The sequence below is a fragment of the Sprattus sprattus genome, assembly GCF_963457725.1.
Source record: "Sprattus sprattus genome assembly, chromosome: 13".
NCBI classification, from domain to species: domain Eukaryota; kingdom Metazoa; phylum Chordata; class Actinopteri; order Clupeiformes; family Clupeidae; genus Sprattus; species Sprattus sprattus.
In genome coordinates, this window is record NC_137911.1 from 12,995,890 (window position 1) to 13,012,157 (window position 16,268).

The 16,268-nt window shown below is 41.0% G+C and overlaps 2 protein-coding genes across 2 annotated transcripts; one reads left to right on the top strand and one right to left on the bottom strand.

Annotated features, from left to right (window-relative positions):
- The first annotated feature begins 2,599 nt into the window (after nt 1–2,599).
- ctsba (cathepsin Ba) lies at nt 2,600–8,685 on the top strand. The gene is made up of 10 exons (XM_080850770.1): nt 2,600–2,716; nt 5,043–5,166; nt 5,289–5,374; nt 5,821–5,935; nt 6,140–6,255; nt 6,620–6,705; nt 7,021–7,167; nt 7,402–7,518; nt 7,654–7,782; nt 7,962–8,685. The coding sequence occupies exons 2-10, from the start codon at nt 5,044–5,046 to the stop codon at nt 8,033–8,035; spliced, it is 993 nt and encodes a 330-aa protein (XP_080706896.1). The 5' UTR covers nt 2,600–2,716; nt 5,043; the 3' UTR covers nt 8,036–8,685.
- Nucleotides 8,686–8,749: 64 nt separating this feature from the next.
- On the bottom strand, nt 8,750–13,547 carry cgref1 (cell growth regulator with EF-hand domain 1). Its single transcript, XM_080849823.1, has 6 exons — nt 13,216–13,547; nt 12,740–12,835; nt 12,183–12,254; nt 11,565–11,635; nt 11,285–11,409; nt 8,750–10,230 (listed from the first exon to the last, which is right to left on the bottom strand). The coding sequence occupies exons 2-6, from the start codon at nt 12,814–12,816 to the stop codon at nt 9,790–9,792; spliced, it is 786 nt and encodes a 261-aa protein (XP_080705949.1). The 5' UTR covers nt 12,817–12,835; nt 13,216–13,547; the 3' UTR covers nt 8,750–9,789.
- Between the last annotated feature and the right edge of the window lie 2,721 nt (nt 13,548–16,268).

Consider the following 16,268-nt stretch of genomic DNA (forward strand, 5'->3'; position numbering starts at 1 on the left):
GATTGTTATGTATACTCAAGGAATGATTTTATGATTTTATGTGATTGTTTTATGATGTTCTGAACCACACCATACAGAGGATGGCCAAGACAAACTGCCTCTTGCCAAATGATGAAGCTTTATTTAACTTGCAAAGTACACTGAGTCCTCTTTAACTTACAAGTTAGATCCTCTGCCTCCACCAAGGTGAAAGAATGAGTCTTACCTTATGAAGATGCCCATGTGAAGGACATGGACGAGGATCATTAAAGTTCTCCCTTTTTTTGCATCTGACATAAACCACCTCAAACTGACAACCTGCACAACTGACCCGGGGAGTATCAGGCCTAGCGTGAGACATGCCCACAGTGTTTGGCCAATCAAGAAGAAATGCACCAAGCAGAAGATCACTGGAAAAGACAAAAAAATAAAAAATAAATAAGTTTAATTGTGACAAAGAATAATGCAATGCAAGATAGGACCTCTGAACAGACAAAAAGTTCGCGGATAACTAAGTGACATGTGGTTCCATTCTGCTCGTTCATCTAATAGTAGCCTACGCGCCGTTACGGTTCCGTTGAGTCCATGTGGTTGTAATGCAATCCATCTGTGCCAACTGGCTGAAAACGCCCCCTCCTCTGTTCATTCATGAATGCCAGAAAAAGGCGCCCAAATATGACAATGCCACAATGGTTATTGGAAAACGCTTTCTGTTGTACGAAGTAGGTTAGACTCTGAGCAGGCACTAACCTTATGCACTAACTAAATAAGTTATAGATGGACAATATTGTTTACCCTATTATCTTGCGGTGTGCACATACCAAACATGATTTACAATACGTTATTTTCCTAAATTGAAAATAAAGTTTTCATGTCATCAATGCCATCTGAAGCTACAAAAACTTAAATAAACTAGCCAAATATGTTACTACATTCAATTAACATATACGATACGATATGCACCATATGCTTTAGAAATGTTTTGCTGAAACTTTACTTACGCGCTGCTCTTTCCGACAGGAGTATGAATGCGGTAAACATGAACAAACATATTTGGCACCACATCGCCCATGTTCTTCTTTCACATTGCATGTTTTGCCTCAGAAGTCCAGGATTATCGAGTTTTACAACGGCATCTCTCTTTGCATGTATGCAGAATATGACTCCCGGATACGGACGTTTCCACGTTTGAAGACCAGGTCGTTTCACTATACCGTCAGATCGTCCACTGAAAGTTCCGAAACCTACGTCACTCTCGCATGTTAAAGACATATCTGCCACTTCCTCGAGAGTATCCTAGTGCTATATTCTCCATCATGTGCGGTCGTATTCGGCCTTAAACATGTGTACATAAATGATTTCTCTGTCAAAGCTTCCATTTAAAACGCAAATTGATAAGGTGATTGAAAAACCGTTACCAACATGTGTGTTATCAACACAATGAATTGTATTGTCTTCAACATAAATAGACATGAAAAACGTTATTGTCTCATGACGAGGGAACGCGTTGGTTTTGTTTTATTCAGAATCTCTTTCACACGCGCGCGCACCCACACACACACACACACACACACACACATCCTATCGGTCTACAAATTCGTGTCGGAATGTAGTATGAAGAGGATTCCCAAGACCCTTAAATTATACTTAAAAGAAACAAACAATTTTGAGGACTTAAAAGCCAGCAAAGTGTAACAGACGTCCTGGAAGTAGCTACTTGAGTTTTCTGTCAAACAATAAGCCATGAAGAAAGATGCTGTCAGTAGTTTTCTGCTTGACATTTAGGCTATCAAAGTGCAAGACAATTGGTAGGCTATCTGGGGTGCTTTTTGGCAAATGTTTTATATCTATAGAACCCACTTAGGTAGATCTACCAGAACCATGCTTATATTGGCCTAAACTGGAATAAGCTTGAACAAAACTTCTTTAAAAAGAGTCTGGGAAATTTGAACTTGATATTATTGAAGGCAAGGATATTTGTTTTTAAAGTGACCTATGATTTTTTTTTCAGTAGCCTACCTATATAAATAATTCATGACTTATTTTGTATCTCTTTACTGAAAGTTCCCTATGTATACGTAAAATATGTTGGTCTTTGACTGAAAACTGAAGGACCTTGACATCTATTGTAATACAAACACACTTGCAAGAAGGCTGAATAAGGGATGAGATAGGCATATTTTGGCCTAAGGGGGAAGTTGTTACATTGCTGAAACTTGTTGAGTTGCAGAGAAATGTACTTAGTTTCTAACTTTCATGTGGCTTAAGCACTACGTGTAGTCACAATGTTTTCAAAATGCAACAGTCAGCAATTTGGTTTATAATACTCATGATCAATCATGAGTAGCTAGCCTAGATCCGAGAACACTTGTGTAGTCAGTGCTGTGTAGCCTACACCAGCGCCCCTAGTGAAATACATTAGGTGCGCATATTTGTAACAGAAGTGTGGATGGACGTCTCATTGGAAAGAAAAAAAATAACAAACATGTATCATAAAAGCCTTTTTGATGTTTTTGGATCTTTAATTAACGTTTTATTGTGCATGATGTCCCCACGTTTCACAGATTTTCTGTCACGTGAGGGTCACCAGACAGATGTTCACATGACTGATCACGTGATTGAAAACTTCTATTTAAAAACGGAATCGAAAGCAATGATTGCATTTCAAACAAAATAAGGCGTCTGGTACTAGGCTGAATATCAACCCTTAGCAGTGTGTCAGTCAGTGGACAGGAAGGTAGGCTGTGTGTTTTGTATGTCTCTTCTGTATAGTAAAGCAAAGGCCATTGCCAAAGATATTCACTTTTGTCAACGGGTTTTCTTCGTATAGTAAGGATAGCTCACCAGCTAACGTTAGCCGCTAATGCTAAAGAGGCTGTTCGCAAATAACGTTAGATTGTACAGTGGGCTACAAAACAAGAGGAAACTAGGTCACGGTGTTTACTTTAGCTCTGTGAGAGCACCCCCAGCTAGCTAACGACGTAAAAAAAACAGCTTGTCAAACAAAGTGTGGATCGCTGTTTTGGACAGGCAAGGACGAACAGTTGATCTATGTTTATTTAGCCAGACGTAAGATTAAATAACGTGATCTGGCCTACCCACGTTACTGTCATAACGTTATGCTCATTTGTTTGTACGAAAAACAAAACAAGCTAATGATATTAAGCTACAAATGTGTAGTGTTCCCTAATGCTGACGTTAACGCAAGTCGTTTAGTTCACGTTGTACATTTGTCTCGAATCCGCTTAGGGTTTTAGAAGTCGTGTGGTGGGTTCATCAATATTATACAATGCGAAAAATTGTGCAAGTTCAATTGGGCCTGTCTTCACTTGTATGGTCTCACACCAGTAGCTTCATAGAACAAAAAAAGTCACGCTAACATGATACAGTAATATGATCGTAAAATTAAACAACTTCAACCTCCTCTATTTATGTTTTGTCTAGCAATCTGGTGTGCTGTGCTTCACGCACCTACGAAACAAAGCGACATTGTTTCTTTTGGTTATCTGTCTTCTAGGCTAGAGGCAATTCTTAGATCAATGCGAGGAGCTGTTTACGAACAACAATCTGACGTTTACGAGACAAATCACAACCACGGGTACTGGTGGAGTTTCTCCCCCACGACCATTTTCACAGTCGAATTCACGTCGTGTGTTTCTTGGCCGTTTCCCCATTCCTGTCATGATTGAGTTTAGGAAGTTTTATATTTGATGTTGACAAGAGTGCATTAAGCAATCACCTGACTACTTTGCGGAAGTGATTGTAATGCTGATTCATGCCCATCACACGCGCTTTGTGGTTAAAACGGAGAACCGAAAGGATGTTATAGCAATTACTTTGCGTTGTATTGCGCAACACTTTGACCATTTGTCCCGCAACTCGGGCATATAAATAATTTCCCGCAATGTATTGGTTATTTGTTTTTTTATTGTCAAAACTAAATAAATGAGCTATGTGAAATATATATGTAGGCGTTTTTTTTTTACCCGCCTTGCACATGAGCCGCTTCTTGTCTTTGCGTCATAGTTTATTCTCAATTTAATAACACTACGTCAAAAGCACCAGCTTGGCTTATACAAATACAACATAGCCAAGCTCATCTAAAAGCCTGACTCTCATCCACTGGCTGAGAAGAGCGCAGTGAAGGAGGTAATCAAGAGGCCATGACGGCCGTCAGTCAAACGAAAAAAACAAAAACTTACACAAACTTGACATCATAGTTACATGCTTTGCTTAAGGTCAGGTGCCTTTGATGGGATCGTAATGACCAGTGCTTGTGAGATGTCTTATTAATAGACATGTTTCATTGCTAAATTAATCTTTGGGTGGCCAAACAGCACTGCTCACCATATCTATCTTATAGCAAAAGCTGTGTCCTGTATGGTCTAACTGTTGTGCTGTGGAATCGACTAGAAATCAAAGTGTAGGTGGTTACAAGCCTGAAGGCACAATACAAATGTTTCTTATTCAGTTATATGGACATTTTATCAAAGTCCCACATTGTCCCACAAAAACTTGTAACTCATCCCACATTATAAAGACGTCTATCTTAACCGAAATCTGAACCTAATAAAGTATGTCAACTGTTAGGCTTTTTCTTGTTTCCAGTTTTGAACTGCTTCTGGTTTTATTCAAAGTACACAGGAAGGAAGTCCAAAGACAGAAAGCTGCATTACATCCATGTTTACTAGTAGGTGATTCTGAAATGGGACATGGGAGTTCTACTCTGGCTTGCACAACAGTCCTTGTCATGCTCTCTTGATTCAGTTATGCAAACACAAGTTAAAAGGATAAGCTGATGTCCTTACTTCGAAGTCTCTTCAGTGTGCATGACTGAGTCTGCAGACTCTGAATGGGACCCTTATCTGTGACTCACTGGTTCCTTTTGGCGACCACTTGAGAATCTTTTTTGCCAAACTCCTTTTTAAGGAGAGTGTTTGTGTCCTTGAAGATTAGGTGTCGTGTACCCTCAACAGTTACAGGAATGCTTTGAGATGAGACCCTACTGTAGTATTATTGCTGTGGTGTTTATTTATTTATTTATTTTTTATTGTTGTTCTCAGAATGTGGCGCCTGGTTTACCTGTGTTTTATTACTGCGTTGGCGAGCTGCTGGGCCAGACCACGCCTTCCCCCTCTCTCGCATGAAATGGTGAATTACATTAACAAGGCCAACACCACATGGAAGGTAGGAATTCAACACCAGACAACAGGTCTTGTCTCAACAGGCATAGCTCTTGATTATTGGAAGTACGTTTTTTTTTTTTTAAATGTTCATTGTTTTAACTGGACTTTTTCCCCCCTATGAAGGCTGGCCACAACTTTCAGAATGTGGACTACAGCTATGTGCAGAAGCTGTGTGGTACGTTGCTGAAAGGACCCAGACTTCCTATCATGTGAGTGTGTTCGTTACTGGGGGAACGTCCAAAGAGGAATTGAGGGGAAATAAGTCATGAGTGTGTGTCTTGCACAATTGTCAAAGGAAGTGAAACCAATTTTTGGTTGATATGAAATATTGTTCTTAACTTGAGTTCTTCGGAGTTCTTTAAGAGTAATGGAAATTGAAATGAAGCTGTTTTTTTCTATTTTGTGGATATTAAACTTTTAGAACTGGATTTACCATACTTGCATGTGAGAAGTAAATGTATTATTCATTTGGAAAAATAAAGTAAACACTTCTCACAGGAAGAGTGAAAAGTAAGTAGTCACTGCTCAGAAGTAGTGGAAAGATACAGGCAATGTTATTTAAAGGTCAAATCGAAGTGTAATGTTCACAGCCCACCACCCACACCCTAGCACAGTGGAAATGCAACACTCAAGACTCCATTCCTTTCCTCTGTAGGGTGCAGTATGCTGGGGAGATGAACTTCCCTACTAACTTTGATTCACGAGAGCAATGGCCCAACTGTCCCACCATCAAAGAGATCAGGGACCAGGGCTCGTGCGGTTCCTGCTGGGTAAGAGGCGCTTATCCCTACAGCCGGCCACTCCTTATCTCGCAGGCTGGGTTCCAAAAAAGAATCGTTGTTAGTCATAGTTACATATTGACTCTGGCTGGCTTGCTCAGCTGAAATCAGAAAAAAAAACTTTTTGTATAACATTTAAAGAAGTGGTGCAGACTTTTTTTCCCCCCTCATTATGAGTTTCCTCCTTTCCTGCAGGCTTTTGGTGCTGCTGAGGCCATGTCTGACCGTGTGTGCATTCACAGCGACAGCAAAGTGAGTGTGGAGATCTCCTCTGAGGACCTGCTGACCTGCTGCAAGTCCTGTGGAATGGGGTGAGTGACCGTTCTCTTGTCTCCACAGCTCCCACAATCTTCAACGTCAGCGTGAGTGCTTGTGGTGAAGTGCTTGATTATCAAGCTAACTGAGGGTGGATTTTCAGGAAGACTTATCTTGTTTGTATATAATCTTGCTCCAGCAAGTTAAACTGTGTTTGAGGGTTTCTTTTTAAGATTCTGAAGGTCATATGAAGGGTCAAGGATTTTATTTTGTATACAAAGCTTTGGACCTCATCTAATGATGCTGTTTGGTTGGATTGATTTATATGAAGGGGGTAATTGCTTAAAAAAAAATCACCTGTTGCTTCTAAGAAATTGAATTGGTAGTAAGGTGTTTTTTTATTTATTTATTTTTTACCAGGTGCAATGGTGGATACCCATCTGCAGCATGGGACTTCTGGCAAAATCAGGGGTTGGTGTCAGGTGGACTCTACAACTCCCATGTTGGTGAGTTCCTCAGATGGCCCCCTTTATACAGTAATGCAGCAGCTGCCACCATTGTGGATCCATTTTACAAAAGCATTTTCATTTCTGTAGCGTTTCACTGCCACAGTTCATGTATCCGGATGTTTGCCGTAGTTGACCTGTCAACTTGATGAACCTGTTTGTATTTGTCTAAATAAGTTGGGTATCAGTTTCCCATGCCTACTTGTCCCAGCTGTGTTGATGCCAGGTGTTTTAGATGCAGTCTAGCACAGGGCTGTTTTGCCCTCAGGTGGCTCTGCATTAATATCTAGTTGTTGTTGTTGTTGTTGTTAACAGGCTGCCGCCCCTACACCATTGAGCCCTGTGAGCACCATGTGAATGGCTCTCGCCCCTCATGCAGTGGAGAGGGTGGCGACACTCCCAGGTGTGCCAAGAGCTGTGAGGCTGGATACTCCCCCTCTTACAAAGCTGATAAACACTACGGTAAGGTTTGTGTGTGTGTGTGTGTGTGCATGCCTCTCATTTTGGTCCCTCTATCCCTTCTGCAGAGGCATTCATTCTTATCAACCCTGTTTCTTAGTTTATGTTTGTAGTTGTTAATGCAAGATGAATTATGCACTCTTGTCTTGACTTGTAAATAAATAAAGGGGGTGATCTAAGACCTTGCGTTCTTAATCAGTTGTGTTTTATAACCTCTTGCCCAATGGATGATTGCAGGGAAGAGCTCCTATAGTGTGGAGGGAGATGAGAAGCAGATTATGAAAGAAATCTCTGAAAATGGACCAGTAGAGGGCGCCTTCACTGTCTATGAGGACTTCCTGCTGTACAAGAGTGGTGAGTACTGATGTTGGGTCATAGTCTGGTTTCTTTTTTTTCTTTTAATTAATTCCTGAATGATGGTAGGTGTGTTAACTAGACGTGTGTATCCCTGTGTGGTGACTGTTCGATTCTTCCATGTTCTGCCCTCAGGAGTGTACCAGCATGTGAGTGGATCTGCGGTTGGAGGTCATGCCATCAGGGTCCTGGGCTGGGGAGAAGAGAATGGCACCCCCTACTGGCTGTGTGCTAACTCCTGGAACACAGACTGGGGAGAGAATGGTAAGTGGTTGGAATTTATTTATTTATTTAAATTTGGTTTATAGGAGAGATTAGTGTTAAGGTGTATTCCTGTTAAGATGTATACAAGTTTAGATTTGATTAGTTGTTTTATCCTAACCCAGGTTGATATTTGGTAATAGATTGTGATCTTGATGCTGGTTTTTCTTTCTTCCCACTAGGCTTTTTCAAAATCCTGAAGGGATCAGATCACTGTGGCATTGAGTCTGAGATGGTTGCTGGCATCCCTGCATAATATGGTTTGTGATTGATGGAGCGATGGATGACGAGCCTGAGGTCAGGAGGATGCTACTGAACCCTCCAGCCCTGTACACACATCCACATAATGCACCCCCAGCGGCTATTTTCTAGGTGATTGCCTCGTGGCTTAAGTTTTAATGCTGTCTGATGCAGTGTGATGGACTTTTATTTCTAAAAGTAAATGCTTTTTTAAATGGATTCAGACATGGCAAACATTTTTTTAGTTTTTTTAAGGAAATTATTTTTATTGAATATATGATTTGAGCCGAAGTGGACAGGGTCATTAACTTTGCACAATGGAGCCACTAGAGACCTTTTGTAGTAGTGTTAGTTTTGTGGATGTGAAACATTCTCGTTCTGGCCAGGTTTATAGATCACAGAATGGATCATGTGTTAATGCTTTGTTGTGTGTTTTTAAAACACTCCCCTCAAAATCATCATGATGCTGGTGTTTTCTTTACAGAGTTTTTCATTTGGAATTGATTCAGTGCTTGGATTTGTACTTTTCAGTTCTTCCTTTGGACTGGGGGGGTGGTGGGTGGTGTTCAATCCATCAATCCATGAAATTGTTCAATGCTCATTTGATTGCATATGTTGACGGTGAAATGTGTTTTGGAAACAAAAATAAAGTACAATACACACCCACTCTATTAAGCTGTTGCCATTTTATTTGGACTCCTCCCAAGTAAACAAATAAAAAGTGTTCATGTTTCTGCATATATGTGAAGCCTCAGCGGTAGCACCCCACTGTATCCCTCCTGGAAGGGTTTTTGTTTGTGTGTGTTGTCTACTGTAAATGTTCGTGGATTACATAAAACTAGGTTTGCAGTTTAAGTCCGTTTGCAGAAGCTCAAGCTATGGACAATCTTTCAACAATCTTACATATGCTATAGTTTACTTGTTTAGCCTAATGGCTAACGGTTCAAGTACTGTTAGAAATGCTTCTTACACACATGCTATATCCTTTGCATTCAATACATGGAATTTGTGATTGAAAATATGAAAGACCCTGGACAGCAGTGAAATATTCACATATTGCAAGTCCCACAGTGGCAAACAGCAGGCATAGTAAGACTCGTCACTGAGTGCAAGCTGGGTGTCAAAAGAAAAATCCAGTCCAACTGCATCATCAGTTGTGGGGTTTTAATCTAATGGAGGGTTGACACCCACACATACAATTTGGTTTGCAAAATAATTTAAATCGACACTTCATTTTCAAAATAAATAATCCCATAGTGTGGCAAACATTATGGCAGCATAAAGCAATTAATCAAGTCTAGTCTATAGTGCACCAATATAAGTGATTTCCTAAACTAAGTGTGCCACAGCCCTAACAGTAGATTTTGGACGGGAAACAAACCAATTCTCTGGCAATGAAGATTAGGCACAAACACTTTGTTTAAAGACCTTCTGTCTAAAATGCATAGTCATTTAGAATGCACATATATTGCAAACAGTATAAAAGTTTGAAAGTGCAATAATTGTCAACAATTTGTCAATAAATAATTTCAAAATTGAACAAGCAGGTTTTAAACAAAATTATATCACGATTTAAAAAACCAAGCAATTAAGATCATAGTATTCCCTTTCTGTTGAAAAAAAAAAACGCTTAACAATGAAACAATTGGTCTTGGCAACCACAGCATCCATCAACAGTCTGTCCGCTATGGCTGATTCCTATATCCAGTCTGCATAGATGTTATCACAGGCAGACCACAAGCATTGCATACAGAACAAACAAGGTTCCCTCTACATCTCAGGCTGTCCTTGGTGCACAGGACGGTTCTGGTGATCCATGGCATTCAAGTCTAACTTTTGTTCCTCGACCTGTTGCTGCTGTTCCTGGACGGCCTCCGGTTCTGGCTGTTCCTGAGCGGGTTCTTGCTCACCTCCCTTCTTCAGTTCCCCTACATCTTCTGGTGGATCCACGTTCTGCTCCTCAGGCAGCTGTTCCTCCTGTGCCTCTTTCTCCTCAGGCTGTTGCTCTTGCTTGCCTTCCTGCATCTCCTCTTGTGGTTGCCTGTCTGCCTCAGCTTTCTGTGCTGGTTCTCCCTCTGGTTGTTCCTGTTGCTGGGGGGCCTCTTCCTCTACCTTAACCTGCATTTGAGGGGAGAGCAGCTCAGACGGAGCCAGTAAACCATCCTGGTTTTGATCCTGAGTTTGCAGGAGGTAGTCCACCATGGCAACCACCTGAGGAATGGTAAAGACAACAAGGTGTTCAGTTCATTAGTAACTGATATCTCCAAGAACAAATAGAAAGGGATGTTGTATTTCATAATGTCTGATTAGGACCCCTGGTGGACACTTTTCCGCATGTAACATTTTTGTACGGCTTCATTTCCAGGTTACAATGTAATGTGAAGTCAGATGCCAGACGCAGTATGCATGTGAATAGACAGTAAGCATCACACAGTGGATACGTAACTGAATCACCCAGACAGTCTCCAAATGTAGACCCATTCAAGGTCACATCTCAGGCAGTTCTGAATAGAATGATAATTTCAAACATTTCAAGTATGCTTGTTTGGTTTACAAAGTGCTGCATAATCTTGCCCCTCCTCCACTGCATGACTTTTTCCAAAGATTTGGAAGCGGAGGTAGTACAAGGGCCTCTGTAAAAGGGGACTGTGTGATACCATTCAGACGCACCACTTTTGGACAAAACGCATTGTCAGTAATAGGAGGTAAAATTTGGAATAGCTTGCCCCTCCCATGAGAGAGTGCCCTTCATTTAACACCTTCAAAACTCAATTAAAACAGTGGCTCCTAGACAATCAGAGATGCACTCACCTCTAAACTGCCACAATTCATCACCCATATTCTATTCCCAAAATTCAAAACAGTATAGAGGCGTATGAATGATGTCCTTGTCATCATGTTTTTTTGTTCTGTTTATCTGTTGTTTATATGTACGTCACCATTATGTGTTTAAGTGTATAGTGTATGAGTGCTTTCTGACTGCTGGCTGTCTCTATGTTTGTCCTATGTCACCTGCCTAGGGACTGCAGATGGAAAGTAGTTATTTTTACTAACTCTGGCATATTTACATGGTGTTTTATATACAATGTTCATGAATATGCATGGTCCCTATCAAATAAACCAATACAAAAAAAAAAAAAAAAAAAAAGAATGTGATTGCATAAAATGTATTGCCTGAAACTAGCCTAGAATAAAACAGATAAACTATGCACAATTTCAACCACACCCCTGGAAAGAAGTGGTTGAGGGCTCAAGAGAAACTCACTCCATCAGTTGATTCGGGGGTCTGAGAATGATGCGACTGGAAATCTGACAACAGCTTCATTAGCTCCAGACCATCCAGCTGGCTACTTTTGTCATAGTCATGAAGGGAGAAGAGGAAGAACACCTCTGGAAGACAAGAGGGGAATGCTTCATTATTATGCAGACACCACAGAACCGCAACAAAAAGACTTTCATGACAAAACACATATTATAAAAGGCTTTGGGACAGTCAGCCATCTTGGACACTGTATCAAAAAGAGGATAATAACTGTGGTCTTCACCTTGTTCCCATGTCGTGACGTCAGGATTTGACTGATTTTCCAAATTAGCCTTTATATAGCTCTGCAAGAGTCTGTTAAAAAATTAGAGATAAGTAAAAACAGCGCATTACAGGTGCCTGAGTCTTTTAAAAGATCAGAGATGAGTTTAAAACAGCTCAGTAGAGGTGCCTGAGTGTTTTTTAATCATAATGACTTCTAGTGACATATCTGCAATCTGTGCCAATCTGCTGTAGAGCATTAAGAGCAATATAATTTTCCTATTTATGCCGAATTTGTAATGGTATGACATGGTGGGGAAATGTCAGTCTACTGAGATATGAAATGGTGGAATAATTTCAGTCTACGGAGATGTACATTGAATGGTGTAAAGGGAACCACAGTTAAACAAATTAACTCTAGTCTACTTTTCCTACGCAGGAGCCATGTCCTTGTCTTCACCTGTGGAAATCACACCATAATCTTTTGCAGACTTTGTACCCCTGATTACCACAGCCACGAGTCTGATTACCCAGCACAGAAACAGAAACTATGGTATGTCCCATGTGATGATTGAAAGTAATTTGCTATTCCCCTGGACAACTGAAGAGTATAAGAGTGATGCACCAGTAGGTAGCCTACCTGCGGTTCTCATCTGCAGAACCAAAGGGATTGACCAGTGGAAGAGGTGGACTGTCTCCAGTGGACTCTAACCTATGAAGACAAGGTCAATATAGAGAACACAATGTCACAAAAAAAGAGTTCTGTGAAACTGATCAAGGAGTTATAAATAAATTAGCTAATTTACATAAACTAATTACAGCAAAACACAAAAACAAATCAGTTCACTCTGACACTGCTTGCCACCTTATTGTGTGTGACCTACATTACTGACAGACAATCCATTATGCAAGAGATCATAAGATATGGGTGAGTGGTTCATCCATTTAGGTGGAGCCTGTGACAATACACCTGAGTCCAAAGGTGCCCATTTGAATGCACTGTAACAAAATACCAAGATGTTCTTAGTGTAGCTGACTTTCAAAGAACAAATTAAAATATATATTCTATTAGATTACGTCACTCTAACAAGTAAAGACAGAATGAAAGAAAAAGACACAAAACATAAAGAAAGGCGTGTAAGAACGCCGCTGCAGTGATATCAGTCCCCTCCACATGGTATATTGTCTGTAGCATACCTCTCGGATGCTTGTCCCAGTTGCGGCGCGCCCTGGACGAGGAATGGTACGAGTAGGACCGCAGCCACCGCAAACATTTCCAAACATAAGACAGGGCTGCACCGACAGACATTCATGGAAGCGTAAACACACGTGTGTATTGCATAGAGCATGCTCCTGATCCACTGTTTATGCTAATGTAAATTCACATCATGTCACAAACTTTCATTAAGCTAAGCCTTGATTAGCCTAAGATTGTTTATAGGCCGCTACGTAGACTAGGTACGGCACACGTTGTAGAGATGTCACTACTGGCGACCAGGCATATTTATGTTACTCTTGACTAGAAGAATTCAAGGAATTATTGTAACTGAAATGTAACGGTAGACTAAGCTATGCAAATATACCACTGGCATATTGCTTACAAATACATTTCGATGCAACATTTTGGCCCGGTAAAACAAACGTACATATGTTACCATCAAACGCATCCGTACCTTGCTTTACTACTGAAGTCTTGCTTCGCTTCTTGATAGTGGGGAGCCGATGGACGTTGGTCAGTAGGCTACTGCAATCGCAAGTGTGCTATGTTGTGATAAATGCCTGGGTACACGTGGATACCGGGGGACGTGTCGTAGCCCTAACAATATCTGACAATCTACTCCTATAGCTTTTAGCTGCAGCAAGTTCCGCCTTCCATCGTTTCTCATCGCCACGTCGTTGTAGCTGACTAAGCAGTGACTAGAGGGTAGTAGAATATGTCAATGCGTACTGCCCCCGTCTCGACATTTTCCTTCAAGATATCATCTAGTAGTGCGCACAACGGCAATACCGCTCGGCATGTTGAAATCCTGTTCAATATTTGACAGCATAACACTTAGCTCATATATAAGGTTGACAGGCGGAGTACGTGGAACATATCCATCCGGAATCCATATAGATAATGAGAAATAAAACTGGGTGGCGCGCACCAGCACAGGCAGTCATGTGAGCTACACTCTGTCCCGTGGACAGGCATGAATAAGGTCAGCCTCGGGGGACGAAATTAATACTCTAAAGCTATTTAAATAAGGGAATTTATAAATGGACTGGGTGATGAATAGAGTCCTTGCAAACGTGTGACAGTCTGTGACAGCATGCTGTGTACATTTTGGAATAAAATATTGCTTACGGTGAATTGCAAGTGCTTTCTTGTCACTCGAGTTGCTTGAGCTGAAATACACCGGTAGATGGCCCCCTTATTTCATTCATGCAGTGGACTGTTCCTTCATTCTACGTCCTCATAAGAGTGAATAACCATATAGGCCTACTACCAATTGACTTTCATTTCTATTTGATGATTTCCATTAATAGTATAATGGTCAGAGGATGCACAGCCCATTAATGGTGTGCAGAACGGCTGACGAACACTGGATCTCACCCAGTGAATTTTCATGAATCAATGACCAGTAAATAAAGCTGAATAAATACATTTTTAAGTAAAAAAAAAAACTGTGTTCAATGAGACACCCTTTATGAAGTGTTGTGCCGTGGATGTGTGTAATAATGGCCCAAGTGATATTTTATTGTACCTAACTTGTTTAAACCTCACGGTCTTGATAATGAATCATATAGTTCTCAGGTTTGGTGAATTGTATGATCACATTTTTTTACTCAGCTGTGTAGTTTGCATTCAGAGGGACACAATGAGAGTAGTAGAGGTAGATAAAGAGAGAGGGAGGGAGAGAGAGCGAGAGAGGTGGGGGGGAGATCAATAGAGAGAGAGCAGTAGAGATAGATAGAGAGAGAGAGCAGTAGAGATAGATAGAGAGAGAGAGAGAGAGAGAGAGAGAGAGAGATCAAAGGCATCTGTAAAGAGAAGGCTGAGAGGAGGCTCCATGGGCAGGAGGACTTCTTACTGCAATATCGCCTAGAAAAACTGCTGTTCGCCATCTTGTAGGGCATTACCTGTAATAACACGTAATACCAGAGAATCACTCAGATGGAGTCAGTGGCACCTGTGGAAAATGGGTTGACATACGATGTATCCCTTCACTTTTACAATTTTTTTTTAGATGCAGCCTTATGTTAAATGTATTAAAAATCTGACCCCCCTCATCAAGCTACACACTATACTCCATAATGAGAAAGAAAAAACAGATTTAGAATCTTTAGCACATTTTATTAAAAAGGGTACATTTAAAAATCACACTGATGAGGCATTCAGACCCTTTACTCAGCACTTAGTTGAAGCATCTTTAGCAGGAATTATAGCCTTGAGTCTTGGGTATGACGCAACAAGCTTTGCAGACCTGGATTTGGGGATTTTCTGCCATTCATCTCTGCAAACCATTTCAAGGGTTTCAGGTTTCTCCAGAGATGTTGGGTTCAAGTCCTCCAATTGGGCTCTGGATCGGCCATTCAAAGACTTTTACAGAGTTGTCCCAGAGCCACTCCTGCAGTCACTTGTCTGTGTGCTAAATGGTCATTGTCCTTTTGGTAGGTGAATATTCGATCCAGTCTGTGGTCCTGAGTGTTCTGGACCAGGATTTCTTGTACTTCGTTCCATTCAGCTTTCCCTCAACCCTGACCAGTCCCCACTGAAAAACACCCCCACAACATGATGTTGCCACCACCATGCTTCACTGTTGGGACAGTCCTGGGCAGGTGGTGCCTTGTTTCCACTGGACATAATGCTTAGAATTGAGGCCAAACAGTTCGAGGTTGATTCCATCAGACCAGAAAATCTTGTTTATCACAGTCTGAGAGTCTTTAAAGTGCTTTTTTTGCAAACTTCAAGTAGGCTTTCCTGTGTTTTTCACTGAGGAGAGCCTTCTGCCTGGCCACTCTGCCATAACGCTCACATTGGTGCAGTGTTACAGTAATGGTTGTCCTGGAATTTTCTCCCATCTGCACGTAGAATCTGCGGAGCTCAGCAAAAGTGGCCATCAGGTTCTTGGTCACCTCCTTTACCAGTTTGGTCAGCTCTAGAAAGAGTTCTGGTTCTTCCAAACTTCTTCCATTTAAGAACTACGGAAGCCACACCTTGAATACAGTAGACATTCCTTATAGCCTTCCCCAGATCTGTGCCGCGACACAATCCTGTCTCTGAGTGCTGCAGGCAGTCCCTTCAACCTCATGGCTTGGCTCCTGTGCTGATATGCATTGTCACATGTGAGACCTTACATGGACAGGTATGTGCTTTTCAAATCATGTCCAAACAATTGAATTTACCACAGGTGAACTCAAAACATATCAAAGATGACCAAGAAATGGCACCTGAACTGAATTTCTCCAATGTTATAGAAAAGGCCAGAATATTTATGTCAAGTTTCCTGTTTTCTCTTTGTCATTATCGGGTATTGAGTGTAGATTGATTTGAGAAAAAAATAATTTGACATGATTTAAACATGAGGCTGTAACATAAAAAAAAATGTGAAAAGTGAAGAGGTCTGAATACTTTCTGAATGTACTGTAGACTGGCAATTTGCACAAGGCATTGCGTAATGTACTGTATTTTAAAATTATTGTCAGTATATGCCTTGAGGTAGTGTACTGCAAGTATATGGCA

Excerpts from the sequence above, each read along its gene's own strand:
- ctsba (XM_080850770.1), top strand. The coding sequence starts at position 5,044 with ATGTGGCGCCTGGTTTACCTGTGTTTTATTACTGCGTTGGCGAGCTGC. Across the intron at positions 5,936-6,139 it reads GCTCGTGCGGTTCCTGCTGG|GCTTTTGGTGCTGCTGAGGC; the intron begins GTAAGAGGCGCT and ends CCTTTCCTGCAG. Across the intron at positions 7,168-7,401 it reads CAAAGCTGATAAACACTACG|GGAAGAGCTCCTATAGTGTG; the intron begins GTAAGGTTTGTG and ends GGATGATTGCAG.
- cgref1 (XM_080849823.1), bottom strand. The coding sequence starts at position 12,816 with ATGTTTGCGGTGGCTGCGGTCCTACTCGTACCATTCCTCGTCCAGGGC. Across the intron at positions 12,255-12,739 it reads CTGGGACAAGCATCCGAGAG|GTTAGAGTCCACTGGAGACA; the intron begins GTATGCTACAGA and ends TTGTCTTCATAG. Across the intron at positions 11,410-11,564 it reads CGTCACGACATGGGAACAAG|AGGTGTTCTTCCTCTTCTCC; the intron begins GTGAAGACCACA and ends CTTGTCTTCCAG.